At 39.1% G+C, this 22,401-nt stretch overlaps 1 protein-coding gene across 16 annotated transcripts in view; it reads right to left on the bottom strand.

Annotated features, from left to right (window-relative positions):
• Positions 1–22,401, bottom strand: part of mark3a (MAP/microtubule affinity-regulating kinase 3a) — a 175,131-nt gene that overhangs the window by 24,227 nt on the left and 128,503 nt on the right. For 9 of the 16 annotated variants that reach the window (XM_043697492.1, XM_043697496.1, XM_043697498.1 and 6 more), the window contains exons 11-16: positions 20,754–20,866; positions 14,176–14,332; positions 13,645–13,859; positions 12,807–12,910; positions 12,197–12,391; positions 7,921–8,181 (exon numbers count right to left, since the gene is read on the bottom strand). In XM_043697492.1, coding sequence (XP_043553427.1) covers positions 7,921–8,181; positions 12,197–12,391; positions 12,807–12,910; positions 13,645–13,859; positions 14,176–14,332; positions 20,754–20,866 — 1,045 coding nt within the window. The remainder of the gene's footprint in view (positions 1–7,920; positions 8,182–12,196; positions 12,392–12,806; positions 12,911–13,644; positions 13,860–14,175; positions 14,333–20,753; positions 20,867–22,401) is intronic. The other 7 variants (XM_043697497.1, XM_043697500.1, XM_043697493.1 and 4 more) reach the window with 2 other exon arrangements.

The following is a 22,401-nucleotide window of genomic DNA, read 5'->3' as shown; positions in this document are numbered from 1 at the left end:
CTATGACTACACCACTGTCTGCAGGGAAGGAAGAATGGAAAAGGAGGTGGGGTAGTTCTGTTAAAAGAGGATGAGACATTATTAAGAATAATCTTGGTTCAGAACGTCAAGGCGTAATATCAGTTTGGGTGGAGATACAAAACAACAAAGGAAATAAGTCATTGGTGAGAGTTGTTTTATGCCCACTAGTATTAGCAACACAATAGGACAAGATTAACATCAAGAAACAACTGGGGCTTGGATGAAAAGTGCCCTAAAGTGGGTGACTTTAAGCCTTCACATTGTTTGGACTAGAGGATAGGCTCATAGTGTGTCTTCAGGACCGTTTTTTCCTACAATATGGTCTGGAACCGACCAGTACCAGACTATTTTGGATCTAATGATGTATAAAGAATCAACGTGAATGAAGGACCTTAAAGCAAAGTATCGTTTAGGCTGGAGTAAATATAACATGATAGAATTTTACATTGTTTGTGTGAGAGAAATGTTTGTTCATAATTAAACGTAAATAAAGGCAATTACAAGGTCTGAAGCAGAATGGGTAAATAGGTTAAAAAAAATCCAAGACAGTGGCAGACATTGAAATCTCAGTAAAGATATATGCTATTGAGGAAGAAAAGCATACTGGAAGGCTTCAAAATCTATGGCTAACTAAGGAAGTTATGGGAGATATAAAATTGAAAGTGGTGTACAGTTCTGCAATGATTAGTGGTGGGGCAGATGATTTGTAAATATTTTATAAACATCAAAAGATGATCAAAAATTAATAGAGGAAGAAGTTGGAGTATAAGAGAAAACTAGCAATAAATAAAAACCATGGTCAGTAAACTTATACAACCATTCAAAAAGGAAAATAACAACTATTAGCAAACAAGAGCATTTGTTCCATGGGGAAAGGCTGGAGAATTAATAATGGGAAACAAAGGAAATAGCATACATCTTGAACAAGTAGTTTATATGTATCTTTACAGTGAGAGTCATAAAATGGTCAAAGAATTGATTAAATCAAGAAGCAAAATTGAGGGAGGAACTTGGAACTAACGATATACTAGAGATAAAGTAATACTAATAATAATGGGACTTATGGCTAACAAGTCCTTTGGAGCTGGGAGCCTTTATCCTAGAATATTAAAGTAATTGGTTAAATAGATAACGGAAGTATTAGTTGTAACCTTCCAAAATTCCCTACATTCTTCAAAGGTCCCAGCACGTTGGAAATCACAAAAGGAAACTATTCTATTTCTGAAAAGAGTAAAATAGAAAGCAAGAAACTAGTTGGTTCATCATCTGTCGCGACAATGATAGAATCCATTATTAAAGAGGTAGCATAGGATATATAGAAAATCAAAATATAGTTAGGCAGAATCAACATGATTTTGTGAAAGGTTTATTAGAGTACTTTGAGTGTAACAAACAGGGCGAATAAAGGAGACCCAGCAAATTTAGTGCATTCACATTTCAAAAAGGTATTTGAGAAGCTAATGGTGTTGAGGGTGATATATAGCATGGATAAATGACTGGCTAATGAACAGGAACAGAGAGTGGGGATAAATGAGCCATCTGTAACTAGTGGAAGGATAAAAGGTAAAATTGCCATTGACTTATCAGATCATACAGCTGCTCTCTTATTAGAGACAGAGACAACTGGGTGGTGGTTTAACCTCAGAGTAACTGTGCCTCAGGTGAGGAGAGAGGTTGAGGAGGACAGTCCTTCATGACAATGTCAGCCATACTGGGAATTGAACCCATGCTATTGGCATAACTCTCTACCGCAAACTAGCTGTCCAGCCAACTGCGCTAAACAAACCTGCGCTGGGCTTTCAATTATTTACAATGACGATTATGAAACTGACTATTGTAGCCATTTCTTTATTCGCTCATGGGATGAGTAACTTGCTATAGGCATTTGAAAGACATGCAAAAATCAACCAAATTGAAGTATCTGAAGTCACATTAGGCCAGATTAGGTAAGGACAATCAATTTCTTTCCGGAAAGGATAAGAGTGAACCAGATGAGTTTTTATGATATGGTCATCATTTCAGAGTCTAGCTTTATATTCCAGACTTAGTCATAGCATTAGCCTGTGCCTCTGAATTACTAATCCAGTGAAATTACCACCATGGCATCGTCTCCATAAATTTCCTGATGATATGAAGACAGGGCAGAAAGCAAATTATGAGAAGTACACAAACAGTCTGCAAGAGGATACAATAGTTAAGTAGGCAGGCAAACATTTAGCAGATAATGGGGAAAGTGTGATGTTTCCCATGTTAGCAGGAAGCGTAGAAGAGTAGAATATTACTTAAATGGGGGGAGACTGCAGATGGTGCGGTCAGAATTACAAAGGTCAGAATACGGATGCAGCAAGTAGGATAAGCTGGGGCCTTTTCCATTGGAACGTAGGAGGTTGAGGGATGACCTTATAGACGTTTATAAAATAACGAAGGATATAGATAAGGTGAATGGCGGTCTCTTTTCCCTAGGGTGTGGGAGTTCAAGACCAGGGGTCATTTTTTAATGTGAGAGGAGAAAGATGTTAAAAAGACGAGAGCTGATTTTTCTTTACACAGTCAGTGGAATTAACTTCCAAAGAAGTGGTGGATGCAGATACAGTCACAATGTTTAAAGGATGTTTGGATAAGTATACGAATAAGAAATGTTTGGAGGGAAATGGACCCTTGCCCAAGCAGGTAGTTTTAGTTTAGTTGGGATTATGGTCGGCAAGCACGGTTAGACCGAAGGGTCTGTTTCCGTACTGTATGACCCTAAGCATTTAAGAAATCAAATAGATTGTTGGTATTTATTGTAAAAGGGGATGAAGTATTGGAAAGTCTTGGCGAGTCTTGCTATAAGTGTAGAAGGCACTGGTAAGATCACTGACAGCTAATGTATGTTGCTAATTCTGGAGATGAAAAGATTGTTTTAAGAGACAAGGTTGAGCAGGTTAGGTCTGAATGCATTGGTGGATACAGCTAGTGTTTGGAATTCAGTCCTCCAGTAGTGGAAACAGGGTTATTGAATCAAGGTGAGTTAAGCAGAATTTTGATTTCAAGACAGTCAAGGGTCTACATCTGTGCTTTGGAAATACTGGAGTCTATTGTTAAAGAAGAAATAGTAGGACATTTAGAAAAGCTAAACACAGTCAATGTGGTTTTGTGAAAGGGAAAACATGTTTGACAAATTTGTTAGAGTTCTTTGAGGATATAAAAGCAGAGTTCATAAAGATGAATCAGATTTGGTTTATTTGGATTTTTCGTAAGCATTCAATAAGACACCCATGGAAGGCTATTGCCCATGATATTAGGGGTAATGTGTTAGCATGGATTGAGGACTGCTTAACATGCAGAAGACAGAGTTGGGATTAATGGGTGTTTTTCAGATTGGAAAGAAGTAACAAGTACCACAGGATGATGTCCTAGGGCCTCAACTATTTACTATCTATATTAATGACTTGGAGGAATGGTTAGAGCATAATGTATCCAAATTTGCTAAGAATACAAAAGTATGTGGGAGACATGTTATGAGGTGGTCTTAAGGAATCTGCAACAATGCAGAGATTGGTTCAGTGAGCGGGCAAAAACCTGGCAGATGGAGTTTAGTGTAGGAAAGTGAGGTTACACGTTTTGATGGCAAACTGTTACTTTAGTGGAGCGAGAGAGAGAGAGAGAGAGAGAGAAAGAAAAGCAGATTATTATTTAAATGGAGACTCAAAATGTGCAGTTCAGAGACATCTGGGTATTTCTGTGCATGAAACACAAAATGCTCGCACATAGGTCCAGCAGCTAATTAAGGCGGCAAATGGAATTTCGATCTTTATTGAAAATGGATTGGAGTTTATAGTTAGATAAGTGTTGTTGAGGCAACATCTGAAATATTATGTACTTTTTTTAAAATATAGAATCCCTACAGTGTGGAAACAGGCCATTCAGCCCAATGAGTCCACACCGACTTAAGGACACGCGAGGTCACGCTTTCAGGTGAAAGGTGAAAAGTTTAAGGGGGAATACACATGACAAGTACTTTACACAGAGAGTGATGGGTGTCTGGAATGAATTTCCAGCAGAGGTGGTAGAGATGGGCACGGTAGATTCAGTTAAGATGCATCTGGACCGATACATGGGTAGGTGGGAAGCAGAGGGATACAGACGCTTAGGAGTTGGGCGACAGGTTTAGACAGTAGATTTGGATCGGCTCAGGCTTGGAAGGCCGAATTACCTGTTCCTGGGCTGCAAATTTTCTGTGTTCTTTGACTCTCCAAAGAGCATCCCACCCAGACCCATTGCCCATACCCTATTCCATGACTAACACACCTAACCTGCACATCTCTGAGCACTATGGGTAATTTAGCCTGGCCAATTCACCTAACTTGCACATCTTTGGACTGTGGGAAAAAACCAGAGCACTCAGCGGAAACCCATCAGACTAGAGGTGAACATGCAAACTCAACACAGACAGTCGCCCAAGGGTGGAATCGAACCTGGGCCCCGGCACTGTGAAGCAACTGTGCTAAACACTGAGTCATGATGCCACCCACCAGTTTGTTCCAGTATTTAAAAAAAGGATGTATAAAACCATACAATGTCGGAGCAGAAGTAGGCCATTCTACCCATCAATACTGCCTTGCAATTCAATGAGATAATGACTAATCCGAATTTTGCTATATGATCCATAAGGGGAAACAACATCTCTGCAGTGATCCTGTCAAGTCCCCTCATAGCGGTATATATTTCAATAAGATCTCCTCTCATTCTTCTAAACTGCAATGGGCACAAGACCAGCCTACTCAACCTTGCCTCCAGTAAAAATTCTTCCATACCTGAAATCAACTTAGTAACTTTTCTGGGATCATAATATATCAGAGCAGGAGTAGGCCATTCGGTCCATCAAGAACACAGCAAGTCAGACAGTATCAGGAGGTGAAGTCAACGTTTCGGGTGTAACCCTTCTTCAGGACTCGGGGGTGGGTGTAAGGGGAGGTGCAGATAAAAGGGGTGGCAGGACAGGGTGGTGAGTGGGGATAGGTGAAGGTACGATCTGGTTGGTCAATGGGAGGAATGAATCCAGTAGGGTGGCTGGGAGGAGTGGAAGGGAGAGGGAGGGGCAGGGAAGGGAGTTGGGGGGAGAGAAGGGAGGTTAGCGAGTTTTGAAAACGAACCTTCCAGCTCAGCGAGCAAACCTACATCCGGACAGGAGGTTATTTGAAATTGGAGAACTCAATGTTGAGTCCTCTGGGCTGTAGGCTGCCCAGACGGAAGATGAGGTCTTGTTCCTCCAATCTGCAGTTTGCAATGGAGGAGGCCAAGGATGGTCATGTCGGAAAGGGAGTGGGAAGGGGAATTGAAATGGGTGGTGACTGGGAGGTCTAGTCTGCCCCTGTGGACCTGGCTGCGATGCTCGGTGAAGCACTAACTAAGTTTATGGTCGGTCTCCCCGATGTGGAGCAGACTACATCGGGAGCACCTGATACAGTAAACTAGGTTGGAGGAGAGGCAGGTGAATCTCTGTCTCACCTGTAAAGACTGTTTGGGGCCCTGGATGGAGGCGACGGGGATGGTGTGTTGGCAGGTTTTGCATTTTTTCCAGTTGTAGAGGAAGGTACCTAGGGATTTGGAGGTTGATGGGAAGAGTGGCACAAACCTAGGACTGTTGAAGGGAACAGTCCTTGTGGAAGGCAGAGAGGGGTGGGGAGGGGGACTCTAGCCTTTCTGACCATAACCAAAACTCTATTTTTATACTTCACCCCTTCACATTAAATAACAACTTGTCATTTGCCTTTATCACTTGCTATACCTGCATTCTAAAATTTCTGTGATTCATGCACCAGACACCCAGTTCAACCCAAATGCCCTAGTTCTGCAATATAGTGTTACTGAAATAATATATTTTAATTATTCTTGTGAAAGTAGACATTTTATTACATCTGCCAATTTTTGCCCACTTAATCTAAATATACTGTATCACAAAGTCCTTCTATGTCCTTTTCACAACATACTTTAGTATCCACTTTTGAATCATCACGAATTTAGCAATTGTACATTGGATCCTTTCACTACTGAAATGAATTATAGTTAGTTGAGGCACTAGCACAGATCCCTGTGGCAGTCTACTCATCACACCTGAAAATGACCCATTTTTTCCTACTTCTCATTTCCTGTTAGCTAACCAATATTTTATCCAAGTTACTCACAGCTCTAGTAAATTAAACATGATTGATCTTTCACATGATGATAGATTGCAATCCTGCTAGATTGCATTCAGATTTAAGTGCCATGCTCTAGCCTCTTTAACAATGGATATCCTTATGTCAAATGTGAAGCTAACCAGCTTGTAATTTCCAGCTTTCTATACCCCTCCTTTCTTGAATCACATTCACTACTTCCTAATTTAATGGGATCTTTCCAGAATCCAGGCATTCTGGAAAATAAAACCAATGTATCTACAATCTCAGCAACCACTTTTTTTATGTTCACTTTATTTAATATTTCCCTTTTAAGTACTTGCAGAAACTCTTAATGTCTATTTTTATATTTTTTTAACTAGCTTGCCCTCATTCTCTAATTTCTCCCATACCAACCTTGCAGCCATCCATTTCACCCTCTAACGTTATTTATCCTATACCAATTTGTTAGTGGCTGTGGTAGTAATCCTGAGATATTACCATTGAGACAATGTTTTTTAATTTAGCAACTAGCTGTTAATATTCATTCAGCACACCTTCCTCCTAGGTCTATGTCTTTTGTATCTAACTGGATCCTGCCCCTTCAGCTGCCAGCAGACGTGCCAAGCCCTGGCATCAGGCTGGCAACACAGACATTTGGACTCTTGTTCATAGATGCATATGTCCTTATGCCTGAGAGGGCAGTTCAGGCAGGAAGCCTCAATCTTTATGACTCCAGAAATGTTTCATCCCCTTGACTACACTGCTCCCTCCTAGCATTTCATCCCTATTAATTTGCCCTGTTTGAATGGCATACTGCACTGTGGTGTCTTAGTCAGTCTGATCATCTGTGTTGCAGAGCTTGCTTTCATCCACATATTAGGCTTGAAGTCCTTACAACCAAAAAAGATTGCAAAGGCTGAAGCTCATCCACTGCTGCCTATCGACCCTCATACTTGCCTCACTCACAACTGTCCACCCACCTGTTCTTGACCAATAAGAAAATGCTATCTTAAGGTTTGTGGTTGGAGTCCGGAACAAAGTATCTATGTAACTTTCTTTGTCTCTGACGCAGCAGTGTCTGCAACTCAGCGTCTAGCTCATAACTGAGCCAAAGCTATTTAATTTGCAAAAACTTACTGCTGATATGGCTGAGCTGGATCATATGGATAGACAGGATTGCTCAGAATCTGCAGTCACATTGGGACAGGGAGGAAAGTAATTAAGGTCACATCAGATCAACTATCATGTTAATGGACCAGGTTCAAGGGACTAAATATCTTACTCCTGCCTTACTTCCTATGTTTTTTTTCATTGTTGCATGTAGAATATTTCTTTGCACAAACTGATTGCACTATTAACTACATGAGAGTGGTGACCACACTTGAAACACAATTCACTGATAATGTGTGAAATACTGAGGACATTAAAAAAAATTAAATCGCAAGTTTTAGGTTTAATGCTAACAATATTGTGCAATAGGTAATTCTGGAAAATGAGCAAATTCAACCAACCAGAATATAAACCTAACGGGACAATATTTGAGTGACACCAGTAATAATTATTTTTCACTACTATTCAGTAGTATGCTCAGGCTCAAGTTATGATTAAAACGTCAACCTAAATTTGTCAAGTATACAATCACTGGAATGGATGCCTGTTAAATATTTTTACAAGCTCTATCATTGTCAAATATACCTCTATATGTTTTATGTAAGTTACCACCTTGCAACTTTATTCAAAAGCCTACAATTACACTCACCTTCTTGTGAGCTTTGAGGTTAGTTTACTAAAGAGGTTTGTAGAACCTCGGCTTCGTGCTTGGGATAGGGGAGTGGCATCGTGAGACAGTGTTGGAGATGCAGGTGGTCCATTATACGTTGCATTTCGTCGTTCTCTAAGCTGGCCACCATGGAAAGTGCTGCGACTGGCAGTTCCTCTGGGGAAACGCAGGCGGTCAGGAGTGGTTGTGCTGCTGATACTATGGGTGGAGGTCACAGGTGTCCTCTGACCTGGAGCAGTGCTACAAGAATGCATACAGTTTTTAAAAAAAACCTGTTACTTGTATGTAATTAAGTAGTAGCAAAACATATTGGACATTAAAAATATTCCTGAGTAGACTACCAGTTCTCAAAATTTCTTTCTAGAGAAATAAAATATTATCAACTAACATCAGAAAAACTACTCACCGAAACAACTTAATAAAGAAAACTGTCTATTGTTGAAAATTTGACTTGGGTGAGAAAAATACCAAGTAACAATAATAGTTGTTCAGTAGAACAGGACTTTAGTGTTTAAAAAAAAAAGCATTTTGTCTTGCACTCATCAGGAAAAGGTACAAGAAACACCAAAGTAAAGGGAAAGCAACACTGATAGAATAGAATAAAGTAGCACTGTTTGGCTGGTAAGTAGACTCCAATTGGTAGAGGTGTTGCCATGGAGAATGCACTAGTTAGTGACCACTGACATTTAACAGCCAAACCTTGTTTTATTTTTAAATCAGAAAGATTGACGCTAATTGGTCAAGGCATTAGAAGAATATAACAATTACTGGAAAAGTAATAAAGTATCTTTTATAAATACTGAAGCTCTAATATTATTGCATACATATTGGGCATTAAAAATAGTCTCAAAAGACCACCTGGTCTCATAAGTTCTTTCTAATGAAATAAAGCTTTCAATTGACATACATGAGAAATCAACCAGAGATTGGTTGGGATCTACTTTATTGAATTGAAACAAGTGCAAGATAAGAACATTTTCTTTCTGCCTGAAAAGAACAGGGCCCTGCAAATGTTGTTTCCTGAGCACACAAGTGTGCAATACTGTATGCCTGACTAACAACCCTAAATCAGTTGTCCATCTAATTCTTCTCACACTGAGGCTTATTTAGCAAATGTTGTTGAATCGCAGAATTACATCTAATGTTGGACACTGCATTATGAGTTTTATAAGCTCAGGCTGGTTGGGTACTTTATTTCTTGCAAATAGCTGAAGGGATAGTGTTTGATATGACCAACCACCAATTTTTGGGACATATGACCTAACTACCCTGCACCACAATAGCATCAAAATTCATATACCATACTATTCCTTTGTAGAAGGCAGAATGTCTTTATGGCAGCATCCTGTTGGGGGTGAATACCACTTGTGTTGCTACTCATAGTCGCATCATGAAAAGCTAGCTCCATCGACTGCTCAAACTTCTGAGATAGACAGGACACTTTTCAGGAACCAAATTAATTGTCCTCAGGAATTTGTGTTATTTAGTGAGAATGATCTGCACAGGATGACTTTGATGCACTATTTCAGCATCAAACTTGCATAATTGAATAAATGGCTTGGGCCCTAGTTATGAGGTTGCCCTGGAATTGTAGGAAGCCGAATGCATATACTGACCAGTGAAGATAGGTTTGCAGGAAACAGTAGTAGAGAACCCCATGGCTGATTTCTCAACTAGAGCATCAAGAAAAGGGAGCAAATGTGTCTGCTCCATTTCAAATGTAAGTTGGAATGCAAGATGGAACCATTAAGACACGTAAGGAAGTTCTTACTTGCAGCTACAGTTTCAAACATAGCAAACATAACACCTACAAATTGGAAATACGAAAGTGGTCGTGGGTTAGCTATCATTCCATCAAAGATATATTTCTCACGGAATCCAATAAAAACACTTATGAGATCTGGGCCTACCAGGCATCTCATGGAAAATTATCTATTTAGGCACATGTAGCGTTGCTAAAACGGAACCCAACAAGGCAGGTTGAATTCATAAATTCAATGTTTACTGATTCACACAATGGTGACGGATCTATATGTTTCTGCAATGCAAATACATATGGCATCCTTGAATATGTTGGTGACAAGGCTAACCATATCGAATACCCACAGACCCTCTTGCTTTGCTATCAGAATGCAAGTCCAGCATGATCTTTGAAAATGTGAAAGAATTCTTAACCAGGCATGTGGAAAACTTGATCAAATCTGGTTGTAGCAAATAACCTAACCATTGGGCCAGTTCATGCTGTGCAGAACCAGTCATAAATAATATAGGGTATAAAGGTACATCACCTTAATAATCTTGGGCAGCCCATACTCATACGGTTGCATTGAGCCATGAGGGTGAACCCTATTGCATCTAACGTATCATCCTGCAGCTCATTGCTCTTACGGAAGTCCAGCAATGATGGGTCCAAATTTATACCCACTGGTCCTGTCGCTCAACCTGACCAGACAGCCTTACTTGAAAGCAAACTAAAAATTATTGTGTGGGAAAGGGACTATGCTGACAACAAATTCTTGATTGTCACTCAGGTTCACAGAGTGTGTACTGGAAAATATGTATGATGACAGATAACTCTTTGTAGAGTGTGTCCAGTTCTGGTCTCCCTATTATAGGAAGGATATTATTTAAACTGCAGAGGATTGAAAAGAGATTTACCACGATGTTGCTGGGGATGGAAGGTTTGAGTTATAAAGAAAAGCTGGATAGGCTCAGACCTTTTTGACTGGAACATAGGAGGTTGAGAGGTGAGCTTATAGAGATTTATAAAATAATGAGGGCATAAATAAGGTGAATGACAGGTGTCTTTTCCCTAGGGTGGGAGCGTTTCAAGACTGGGAACAAATTTTTAAGATGAGAGGAGAAAGATTTGGAAAAGTCACAAGCTTTTTTTTTTAAAACTGTGTGGTTTGTGTGTGGAATGAACTTCCAGAGGAAGTGGACTATGAAGGTACAGATAAAATGTTTAAAAGACATTTAGATAAGTATATGAATAAGAAATGTTTGGAGGGATCTGGACCAAGCACAGGTAGGCGGGACTAGTTTAGTTTGGGATTATGGTCGGCATGGACTGGTTGGACCGAAGGGTCTGTTTCTATGCGGTATGACTCTATGACTAAGTCTGTGACTTTGACAGAAAGAACTTGCACACACACCGCATCTGTTTCAACTCAAGAAAAGAAGTGACAATCATTCTCTGGTTTGTTTATTAGTGTAATGATTTGGCCAGTCAGAGTAAACTAGCCTGTTTGAAAACTTAAGGTTTGACAGTTAACACGGAGTCATCCACTGGTGCCTTCTCGATGGTAATACGTCTACTAATCAGCGTCCACTTACTAACCAATCAGCACTCTCCACTCCCACAGCATAAACACTGTTTCCCCTTTGGTACTTCTTGCGAACCATCCTGATGAGTGCAAGCCGAAATGTATTGACCAAATTATTTTGTGTAAATATCAAACTGCAAAATCAAATTCACAATTGCATAAAGATATGTATCCCTGGAAAGTATGCACGAACAATATAAATTACTGAATGCGTTTCTATTTACTGAATTTGACTAGAATAACAGATGTGTGAAACGTATTAGATTGGAAACCTATTTCACAATCACCCAAATTCACTTCAGATGGCCAGAATGGTATATGAAATTAAATAAATCTAGAAAAAGACAACATAACATTATAACTTTTGTGAACTGCTCATAACTGAAAACACTGGGATAGCTCCCTCAGATTAAGAGCTAAGAGAGAACCAGTCACTCAGAATTTTTATGATGCAGAAAGAGGCTGTTTGGCCTCAATCCCCATTTTAACTATCACCATCTTAAGCATTATCCTATGATATTTAAAAACTGTGGTCCTAATGAATAGTAATCACCTTCTTAAAGATAATTAATAATGGGCAATAAATGCTGGTCTAGCCTGCAAAGCCCACATCGAGTAAATGGATTAAAAAATATAATTTCTGCTTTGCAACCTTAATAACAAAGTTAATTCAGATTTCTTATTTGCTTCTGAAGCTGATGAATTAGTTCAAATTATTCAGTGAAGCTTGAAACAATTTGCAACTTAAGTGCAAACCAATGTTAAGTAGATATTTCAAGATTGAGTAAATATAGGCACTAAACCAGGTTGCAACTAAATCTGTGCAATTGTTTACAGATTTCAGAACATACATAGAGAAGTTAAATAAAAATAGAACAAGAAAGAAAATATCAGCACATTGATTTAGAGAATTATCCTCCTTTGCTTACTTAGGCCGGAAGTAATCTGCTTCATTGTCTATTGTAGGCATCATCTTGGTAGCATACCCTGAGCCTGACATGGACATTGACTTCTGATGTCGCAATCGGGCAGAAGTGGAAGATGTAGTAGAAGCGGATGTAGATGCAGGAGGAGATACATATGCAGACGCAGAACTAGTCGCACAAGCAGACATTTCTGTCAGGCTGTGATGAAGTGTGGTTGAGATAGAGGCAGAAGCAGACAGAAGTACAATATGGAGCACAATGTTGAACAAGTGCAAATTAAAAGAAAGCAAACACCATGCTGTTAAAGAAGCTAGCTGTGTTTTTACTTTTTAAATTAAAACAACAGAAAAGGCAGAAAAACAGCAGCTTGAAAACTGCAAAGCAGTAAAGTACTTTACTGTTATTTCACTACTATGTCCATTGTAATTTTTAGGCAACAACGCTATTCCAGCACATTTAAAAATCTATTTGAAGAGGTTTTTAAAGACATATCAGAAAGTTTTTTTTAAAAAACCTTCCATCATTACAATACGGATATTATTGGTACAGATAAATTCTTCTAAAATAAAATCAATTCTGAACGATTATCAAACATTGTTGACTATCTAATTACCTGTTTTCCTTTCCATTTTGTAATACTGAATGCCTATCTACGTTTGTTCTTTCACTGCAGACGTATGTATTTCGTCGGGTCATTCCTCCAGACACCATGTTATTCTGATAACAGACAAATAAGCATTGATTTTTTTCAAAATGCTTCTCTGCTGATTTAATAATCAATTCTTTCCTTTTATGCTTCTGCTATGATTATGTGCGCTCTGAAGTGCTGACCTCTAAGGTAGCAACCAGATACATTCAATAATGAGCAAGAATGAGGTGGACTTCTCCCAGCAGATTCTGATGCATTCCACTTGATCTAGCAATCTGGCCTATAAACTGGCAAAGCTTACTTAAAAGTATTGGGTATTATTTGGAATTTTGATCTGTGACCCCTTGCATTCACTGCTCAATGCTCTATTGCCACAGGGTGTTTCATTAAAAATGTTTGTAATCATATAATTTGCAATACTGTTTTCAGCTTAGATTCAGTTCTAGTACCGTAGCCTGAGAGTCAGAAGACTGTGGATTCAAAAAGTATAAAGACTTGAGTACATTGTCACCCATTTTTCCATCTTATTGAATATAAATATGCTATAGCACAATTTGAAACAGAATAGGATTGTTCCTTTTGCTCTAGTCAAAGTTTATTTCTCAAATAATATCTCCAAATAGATTACTGTATATGGTTAGATATTTCATTGTCCCAGTAACTGTATTCCACAGATATCTATAATTGGTTGTGGAAAGTTCAAGACATCCTGAGGAGGTCTTTAATTCTCCCTTCTTTGCACATTACATCAGAACTAGTGATAAATATAATTTTACAGTATAATTGGTATCAATATACTTACACTAGTTACAACAGAACTCTTTTTGCGATCAGGAATCTCTGCTTTGTTTGGGTTGTTAGCACTTCCCAACTTCGGGCTAGAAGGAGTAATTCCTCTTCCTCCTACAGCAGTGGTGCTGGACTTCCTTGACTGAACTTCCTCCTTTAAGTCACTATCTGCAGTGCTAGTTTGACTTCTCTTTGGATAGGATACCACAGGTGGAATAGAAGGTCCAGCTTCAAAAACAATAATTCTGATTAAGTCTTTCACAATCTGTAATTAGTCTTGCTCAGATATTTATTAAAATAATTTATTTGGATATGCAATGTCAGATACATACTATTTATCAGGTTTGGTAATATACTGTTGTGGATTTTTGGCAATGAAATGAGCACCTTCACCATTAGCTCTTATGATAATTTTTAAAATACACTAGTTTTCATAGGTGCTATACATTTTCTGCTAATACAGTAAGGTAAGAATAAAATACAATATTTAGTTTAATATATAGAACAATCAAGCACCCATACAAAGATGATTCTGCACACTTACCATGATCACTGTACCGTCGTTGCTTTTGATTGGCTGATATACTTCTTTGGACCTTGTGGTGGGAAGGAGATTGTCCGGTACTATTATTGAGGTCACTGCTTGGCCTGATCTTAGCTAAGGAAAGGTTACTGCTGGAGCTTGAATCACTGACTTCCAACTGAGAGGGTAATGAAGCAAATTTAGTTCAGAAGCAAGCAAAAGTGCCCTAAAAGTATTACTATGACAAAACTAAGTTCCGGTTTGGTGTATTTCAACCATATTCCCATCCACAATCTACAGCGACTACAAATGTACTAATGGGATATTTAAGATGTGGATATTGAGGCCTACGTACTAAGTTAAAAAAAATCTGCATGCCTATTTTAACATGAAACCAAGATTACAATCATGGTCTGAGGAATATCATTTCAACATGAAACTTCAATAATGAGGTTAAAATTTAAACATCGCACCACACCAGATTATAGTCCAATAGGTTTATTTCAAAGTACAAGCTTTTAGAGCACTGCTCCGTCATGTTGCTAGTGGGGCAGGATCATAGGACACAGAACACAGAATTTATAATAAAAGATCAAAGTGTCATACAACTGACGCGATGTATTGAACAAACCTAGATTGCTGTTAAGTCTTTAATCACTTAGAATGGAGATACAAGTTTCAATTGATTAATATGTAAATCCCAGAATTTCTTTCAAGTCACAGCCCCAAGACAACTTAAGGTTTTATCAGTATTTAAATAAAGATGACATCTCAGCTCAGACAATACATTAAAAGGTGTGAGATCAGAGTCTATCTGTATCCCAACCTTGAGTCAAACTGGTTCTATTTCCAAAGTAGGAATTTATAAAATGTCACATGGACTGACTGCCTAGAGATAGTGTGCTTTTTGAACAAAATAGAATGTATCTGCAAGTGCAAATTCACCCCACAGACTTATAGGTGTGTACACATGCATGTGAGAGTGAGGGGGGGGGAGAAGAGGGAAAGCGTGTGCATTGTGCACGTATGTGCGTGCATGGGAGAGAGAGAAAGTGTGTGAGTGTGCATGTACACACTTGATAGTGTTTGAACGAGTGTGACAGAGTATATGCCTATGAGAGGGTGCGTACGTGAGTGTGACAGAGAGAGAAAGAGTGATTGTTAGAGAGTGTGAGAGAGAGATTATGAGAGAGGATAGTGTATGAGTGTGCTTGTCTTTGAGACTGTATGGCGTGGTGGGATCACCTGTCGTGTGACATGTACCCAAGATTCTGGTTCAGGCCATTCTCATGGGTATTGAACTTGGTTATCAGCCTCTGCATTTTTGTGTATCCCAAAGTTCTCCTTGACCGATCAAGGATCTTTGGGTGACTCTCCTCCAAGATGGATTTCCAGATGCGCAACAATGCAAAGTTGCCGAGCAGAGATTGATAGCCAAGTTTGGTACCCATGAGGACGGCTTCAACCGGAATCTCGGGTTCATGTCACACTATAGGTGACCCCATCACACTATACACTCTCACACACCCTGTCTCATACACACGTTCTCTCTCACGCTCAGAGGCATATACTCTGTCACACTTGTGCACATATTCAATCAAGCATGCACAGTCTCTTACACACACACGGTGAATGTGTATTTGCAGATACATTCTATTTTGTTTCTCAAAATGGAGGAAGGTGACCAGTGGTGTTCCACAGGGATCGGTGTTGTTTGTGATATACATAAATGATCTGGAAGAGGGTACTGTTGGTATGATCAGCAAGTTCGCAGATGACACGAAGATTGGTGGAGTAGCAGAAAGCATAAGGGACTGTCAAAGAATACAGGAGAATATAGATAAACTGGAGAGCTGGGTGGAAATATGGCAGATGGCGTTCAATCCAGGCAAATGTGAGGTGATGCATTTAGGCAAGTCTAATTCTAGAGTGAATTATACAATGAACGGAAGAGCCTTGGGAAAGGTTGATGAGCAGAGGGATCTGGGAGTGCAGCTCCATTGTACCCTGAAGGTTGCTGCACAGGTGGAGTGGTCAAGAAGGCATATGATATGCTTGCCTTCATTGGATGGGGTATTGAATATAAGAGCTGGCAGGTCATGTTAAAATTGTACAGGACATTGGTTTGGCCGCACTCGAAATACTGTGTACAGTTCTGGTTGCCACATTACCAAAAGGATGTGGATGCCTTGGAGAAGGTGCAGAGGAGGTTTACAAGGATGTTGCCTGGTATGGAAGGCGCTAGTTATGAAGAGAGGTTGAGTAGGTTAGGTTTGTTTTCATTAGAAAAAAGGAGATTGACGGGGACTTGATTGAGATTTACAAAACGAAGGGTATAGACAGGGTAGATAGAGATAAGCTTTTTCCCAGGGTGAAGGATTCAGTAACAAAAGGTCACACTTTCAAGGTGAAAGGTGAAACGTTTAAGGGAGATACACGCAGCAAGTACTTTACACAGAGGGTGGTGGGTGTCTGGAACGCATTGCCAGCAGAGATGGTAGAGGCAGGCACGGTAGATTCATTTAAGATGCATCTGGACAGATGCACGAGTAGGTGGGGAGCAGAGGAATACAGATGCTGAGGAATTGGGCGACAGTTTTAGACAGTAGATTTGGATCAACTCAGGCTTGGAGGGCCGAATGGCCTGTTCCTGGACTGTAAATTTTCTTTGTTTTTTTGTTCAAAAAGCACACAATCTGTAGGCCATGTGACATTTTATAAATTCCTACTTTGGAAGTAGAACCAGTCTGACTCAAGGTTGGGATACAGGTAGACTCTAACCCTCATACCTTTAATCATTGTCTGAGCTGTTTCTTTTATTTACTAATAAAACCTTAAATTATCAGAGGCTGAGACTTGAAAGAAATTCTGGGATTTACATACTAATCATTCGAAACCCGCATTCCCATTCTAGGTGATTAAAGACTTAACAGCAGTCTAGGTTTGTTCAATACATCACATCAGTTGTATGACATTTTGATCTTTTATGATAAATTCTGTGTCGTTTGATCCTGCTCCACTACCTACCTGAAAAAGTTGCAGTGGTCCAAAAGCTTGTACTTTCAAATAAACCTGTTGGACTATAACCTAGTGTGGTGCAATGTCTAACTTTGTCCACCCCAGTCCAACACTGGCACCTCTACTTCTTTAATGAGGGCTGAAAAATCAAATCTCATCCTCATAGCAGATCTCCAAATCTCCCTTTACTTTAAAAAGAAGAAAAAGTAACTGCAATAATGTTCACAACAGTAATTCCACTGGACAAATTGAGATCTTTCAATTCATTCTCACGTTAAGATCACACACGATTTTCAAAAATGCCTATTACACTAGCAATTCAAATATGGCAAAGAAACTGAATTCAATCTCTACAATACATGCACATACCCGTGTCTAAGCCAGAATGTATTATAAATAGCTTCTGGTTAGAGTTGTTATAAAAGCTGAAGCACGAAAGCAGTACAAGAGATAGGCACTAACATGAAAATTAAGTACTTACATTAAGTGTTTATTTCAGAATTTATTTTGAACTAGCAGTAGAAAATGGAATATTTTAATTTTAGCCATTCTATTCAAATTACTTTGAGCTAACTTTGATTAGAGACAATACTTTGAACAAGTTTGGACTGCAGGAAACCTTGGTTAATAACTTAAAGGCATCTGACAAGAGAGGTGGTGACATGGTGGTATTGTAATGGACCAGTAATCCAATAACTCAGGCTAATGTTGTATGGAGATGGGTTCAAATTCCACTACAGATGATCATAGAATCCCTACAGTGTGAAAGCAGGTTATTCGGTCCAACAGGTTGATACCAACCTCTGAAGAGCATCCCACCCAGACCCAGCCCTCTACCTATCCCTTTGATCCTGCATTTCTCACGGCCAATCCACCAAAGCTACATATCTTGTGCGAGAAAACCAGAGCCCCCGGGGGAAACCCAAGCAGGGAGAATACCTCTGTAGAGTTTGCACGGTCTTCCAAGGCTGGAATCAAAACAGGGTCCCTGGCACTGTGAGGCAGCAGTGATAATTACTGAGCCGCTGTGCTGTCCTTTGGTTCAATTTGAATTCAATTGATAAAAATTATATTGAAAAGCTAGTCTAACTGTGACCATGAAATCATACTTGATCATCATAAAAATGCATCAGGTTTACTAATGTCCTTTTGGGGTGGGTAGGGGGTGGAATTTGCCATTCTCGCCTGGTATGGCCTACCTATAACTCGAGATCCACAGCAATTTTAAATATCTCTGAAATGGCCTAGGAAGCCACTGTATCTAGCGGTGTTAAAGCCTCATAAAAAGAATTAAATCAGTTGGATCATCTGGCATTAACAGCACTATGATGTACCTACATCACATAAACCGCAGCAGTTCACCACATGCCCTTGGGCAATTAAGGAGAATAAATGTTGGACCAGATAGCGATGTCCAAATCCCATGAATGAATTTTTAAAAAGTTCCATACAAAAGACAATTAAAGTTGTAGAGAATCAGGGTAAACACCAAATGTATACTGTTTACAAGTTTAATCGTTGGCTGACAAGTAGGAAGTAACTGGTGCTTGTTAGACAGGTCATGTCAGAATTGGCAAGGTGGCTTAGGACTTGATGCTTTCACTAATATTGTAATTTACATGAATGCCTTGAATTCAAGAATTTAACGTAAAGAGGTCAAATTTACTGATGATATCAAGTTAGCATGAGGAGTGAATTCATGAGATAACTTATTGTGTAACTTATGAACTATGTTGTAGAATTAGCACAAAAACTGGCAGATCAAATTGAAAATAGACATGTAAAGACTATTGAACATTTTAGGAAAAATAAACTGCCTGTTTACTTCATGAATGTGTGCACTGAATCAGAGCAGCCATCAATAATATTTAGATGGACAGGAGGATACAAGACAAATATAGTCAAGATTAAACTGAGTACATCTTCAGCAACTTAATGACACAGGGTCATTTCCAAATTTACTCAAAGAAGAGCCATGTGGTTACCATCAAAGGGTTGAAATTATGAGGAGAGGCTTGGGTATTTCAGCCTGGAATGGAAGCACCTGAGATGAGGTCTTAGCATGTTAATATAGCTATGGAAATAGAATAGGTAAAACCACATTATTAGTAGGAAAAGGAGACCCAATTTAAAATATACAACCATAACAACACTAGCATTTTATACCATAGTCTCAATTGAATTATTGCAACTTCATTTTTAGAAAGTTGATTTAATAATTATGCCCTTTGGAAGTATAGAACTTGAGAATTGCTTTAAAACAGTCAATTTGTTGAAGCTGTTTTGTCTTGCACTCATCAGGACATTTCACAAGAATGCCAATTCAAGGGGAAAATGAGTATTTAGACTGCATGAGAGCAGACTGCTGATGGTTGGGCATTCCTATAACGTACCCATTAATGTTGATTAACAGTTACCATCAGGCTTTATTTAAATTCTAAACCGGACAGGTCATATCTTTCTCAACAAGATTGCTAGTTTTTGCTTCGGAGATGTTTCAGGGCGGCACGGTGGCTCAGTGGTTAGCACTGTTGTCTCACAGAACCAGAGTCCCAGGTTTGATTCCAACGTTGGGCGACTGTCTGTGTGGAGTTTGCACATTCTCCCTGTGTCTGCGTGGGTTTCCTCCGTGCGCTCCGGTTTCCTCCCACAGTCCAAAGATGTGCTGGTCAGGTGAATTGACTATGCTAAATTGTCCATAGTGTTAGGTGCATCAGTCAGAGGGAAATGGGTCTGGCTGGCTTACTCTTCGGAGGGTTGGTGTGGACTTGTTGGGCTGAAGGGCCTGTTTTCACACTGTAGAGGATCTAATCTAATCTAATTGATCCTGACAAGGCCAGCATTTATTCTCTATTTTTAATTGTCTCTTGAGTCACCTTCTTGAACCACTATAGCAAATGTGGCAGGGAGACAATGAGCCACAAATATAAAAAAAAAGGTGCTGAATTCAAATCGTTCACTCTTCTTAGTTTCTGATTTCAGTTTTGCTAAACCAACAGTTACTTAAAACTGTTGCATTCTCAACGTAAAATGGAAATTAGTTTGGGCAAGTGGGTCTATCCTGTATACCACACCATCGTTGTTAGCTCACCTGTCTGCTTTCTATGCAGTGCAGTTGTGACTCTGAATAGCATGAAATATGGGAGAAATTTACAGGGCAAAGTAAATAGAAAAAGGAGGAAAATCAATATTATTTGGCCACGATTGATTGTAAAGGTGTTGGGTTGGTAAAAGTGTTAGCATTCTTGCGTTCGAGTCAGAAGGTTGGGGTTCAAGCCCCATTCCAGAGATTCGAATAAATAGATCAGGCTAATAATTCAATGCAGTATTGAGGAAGACATGCATTTACTACCTTTCAGATGAAAAATTAGAACAGGTTAGGTCTCTCATCTGGGAGTTCAAAGTTCCATCTATTATTCCAGAGTAGCAGATATCAACATGCTGGCATTCTAAACAATATTTATCCCTCACTGACAAATGCTAGTAAAATAGATTTTATCTGGAAACTTATTGTTGTTTGAGAGGCATTTGAGGCAAAGAGCCTATATAAATGAAACCTTGTTCTTCTTCTTTATCCTTACCTCATTGGACTTTCGACCCAACAGCAAATACGTTGCAGTTATTTCATCATATTTCATTTTGGCAAGAGATTCCTGAATTTCCTCACGGCTATAACCCATTCCAACCATTAGATCTGTAAAGTTGAGATCAGATAGTTTTCAAATACCATTAGTGCCAAATACCTTCTGATAAAGAATGGTATTTCCATTCCATTCTTTCAAATTTAATCTTATCCTCAAACTACATGTTCCCTTTGTAAGTTTGCTTGCATTCCTCTCAACTGACAAATCTTAAAATGTTTGCACTTTCCTTCTCTTACTAAACCTGTTTTAGTTTCTATGCAAGACCAAAACATTTCTTCAATGCAAGTATGTGCTATTATGCTTTAGTACAGCACCCATCTATCATGAAGATAGATGTCTGAAACTAGATAAGCATGTAAGCCTAAAAATGTAACAGCACGTTAAGGGTATTCACATTGTTGCTCAATATGGCGCACTTCAACAACTGTGATCAAAATTAACTGTTAGTAAAAACACAAAATTCAGACCTGTATAAGTAAAAGTATCTCTGAAGTTGAGTTGAAGGTATGTTTTGTGAGGGAGAAAAGCAGAAGTCTTACTTTGTATCTAAACAATGCTACACCTCACTTAGGAAGTGCTTAATGGTAACATTGGACAAGATGGGTCAGGTAGAGAAAAAGGTGCTCCCCAAATTTTACTAAAAGCATTTGAGACACTGCATGGAATAAAAATTAATACAAACAAGCTATTGGAAGAGTTATTGGCTCCAAGGAAACTGAGGGAAACAATAATGACCATTGTGAAAGCTCTGATGACAGCGTGTATACTCGAGTGATAGCCGCATTTCCTTGACTACTTTTTAAGGTTAAATTTATGGGGTTGACTATTAGATGGATACTACTTTTGAAGGGCTGAAATTCATGCCTGTCAAAATTCATACTGTATCATTAGCAGAAGCCCAAACGATCTCTAAACGAATAAAAGAAAAAAAAGAATTATGGTAATTCTGAAATCCCGAAGCAGAACACAACAGCCAGTGGACTGGAAGACTGGCAGACTGGAAAGCTGGAATGGGACATGACAGCCAGCACACTAATTCATATATATTGATCTGTTATCTGTGAAGAACTAGGGGCAACCTTTACACAAGATATATGGAAAATTCCAGGTTATTTGGCCAAAAATAGGGGGTCGACATTTACATGAGATCGACTATTACTAGAGTATATACGGTAATTCTGCAATTCATCTTAGAAATATGTGTGGTGCTAGAGTATTGACGAATTCCAAACGTTATACCATTGATCAAAAAAAGGTGCAAAGGCTAAGGTTAACAACGACAGATTAGTTAATTTAATATCTTGGTGGGAAATATAAGTCTGGGACAAAATTAACAGACATTTGGACAAATGAGGTTGATTATGAAAAGCCAGCCTAGATTTCTAAAGACAAACAAAAACCGAAAGAACTTCAGATGCTGTAAATCAGTAACAAAAACAGAAATTGCTGGAAAAGCTCAGCAGGTCTGGCAGCATCTGTGAAGAGAAATTAATGCTTCGCGTCTGGTGATCCCTTCCTTAAAACCTTTCCTCAGTTCTGAGGAAGTCTCACCGGATCGAAGTGTTAGCTCTAATTTCTCTTCATT

Source organism: Chiloscyllium plagiosum, chromosome 10 (assembly GCF_004010195.1).
Source record: "Chiloscyllium plagiosum isolate BGI_BamShark_2017 chromosome 10, ASM401019v2, whole genome shotgun sequence".
Classification (NCBI taxonomy): Eukaryota; Metazoa; Chordata; class Chondrichthyes; order Orectolobiformes; family Hemiscylliidae; genus Chiloscyllium; species Chiloscyllium plagiosum.
This window is presented reverse-complemented; position numbering and strand designations above follow the sequence as displayed.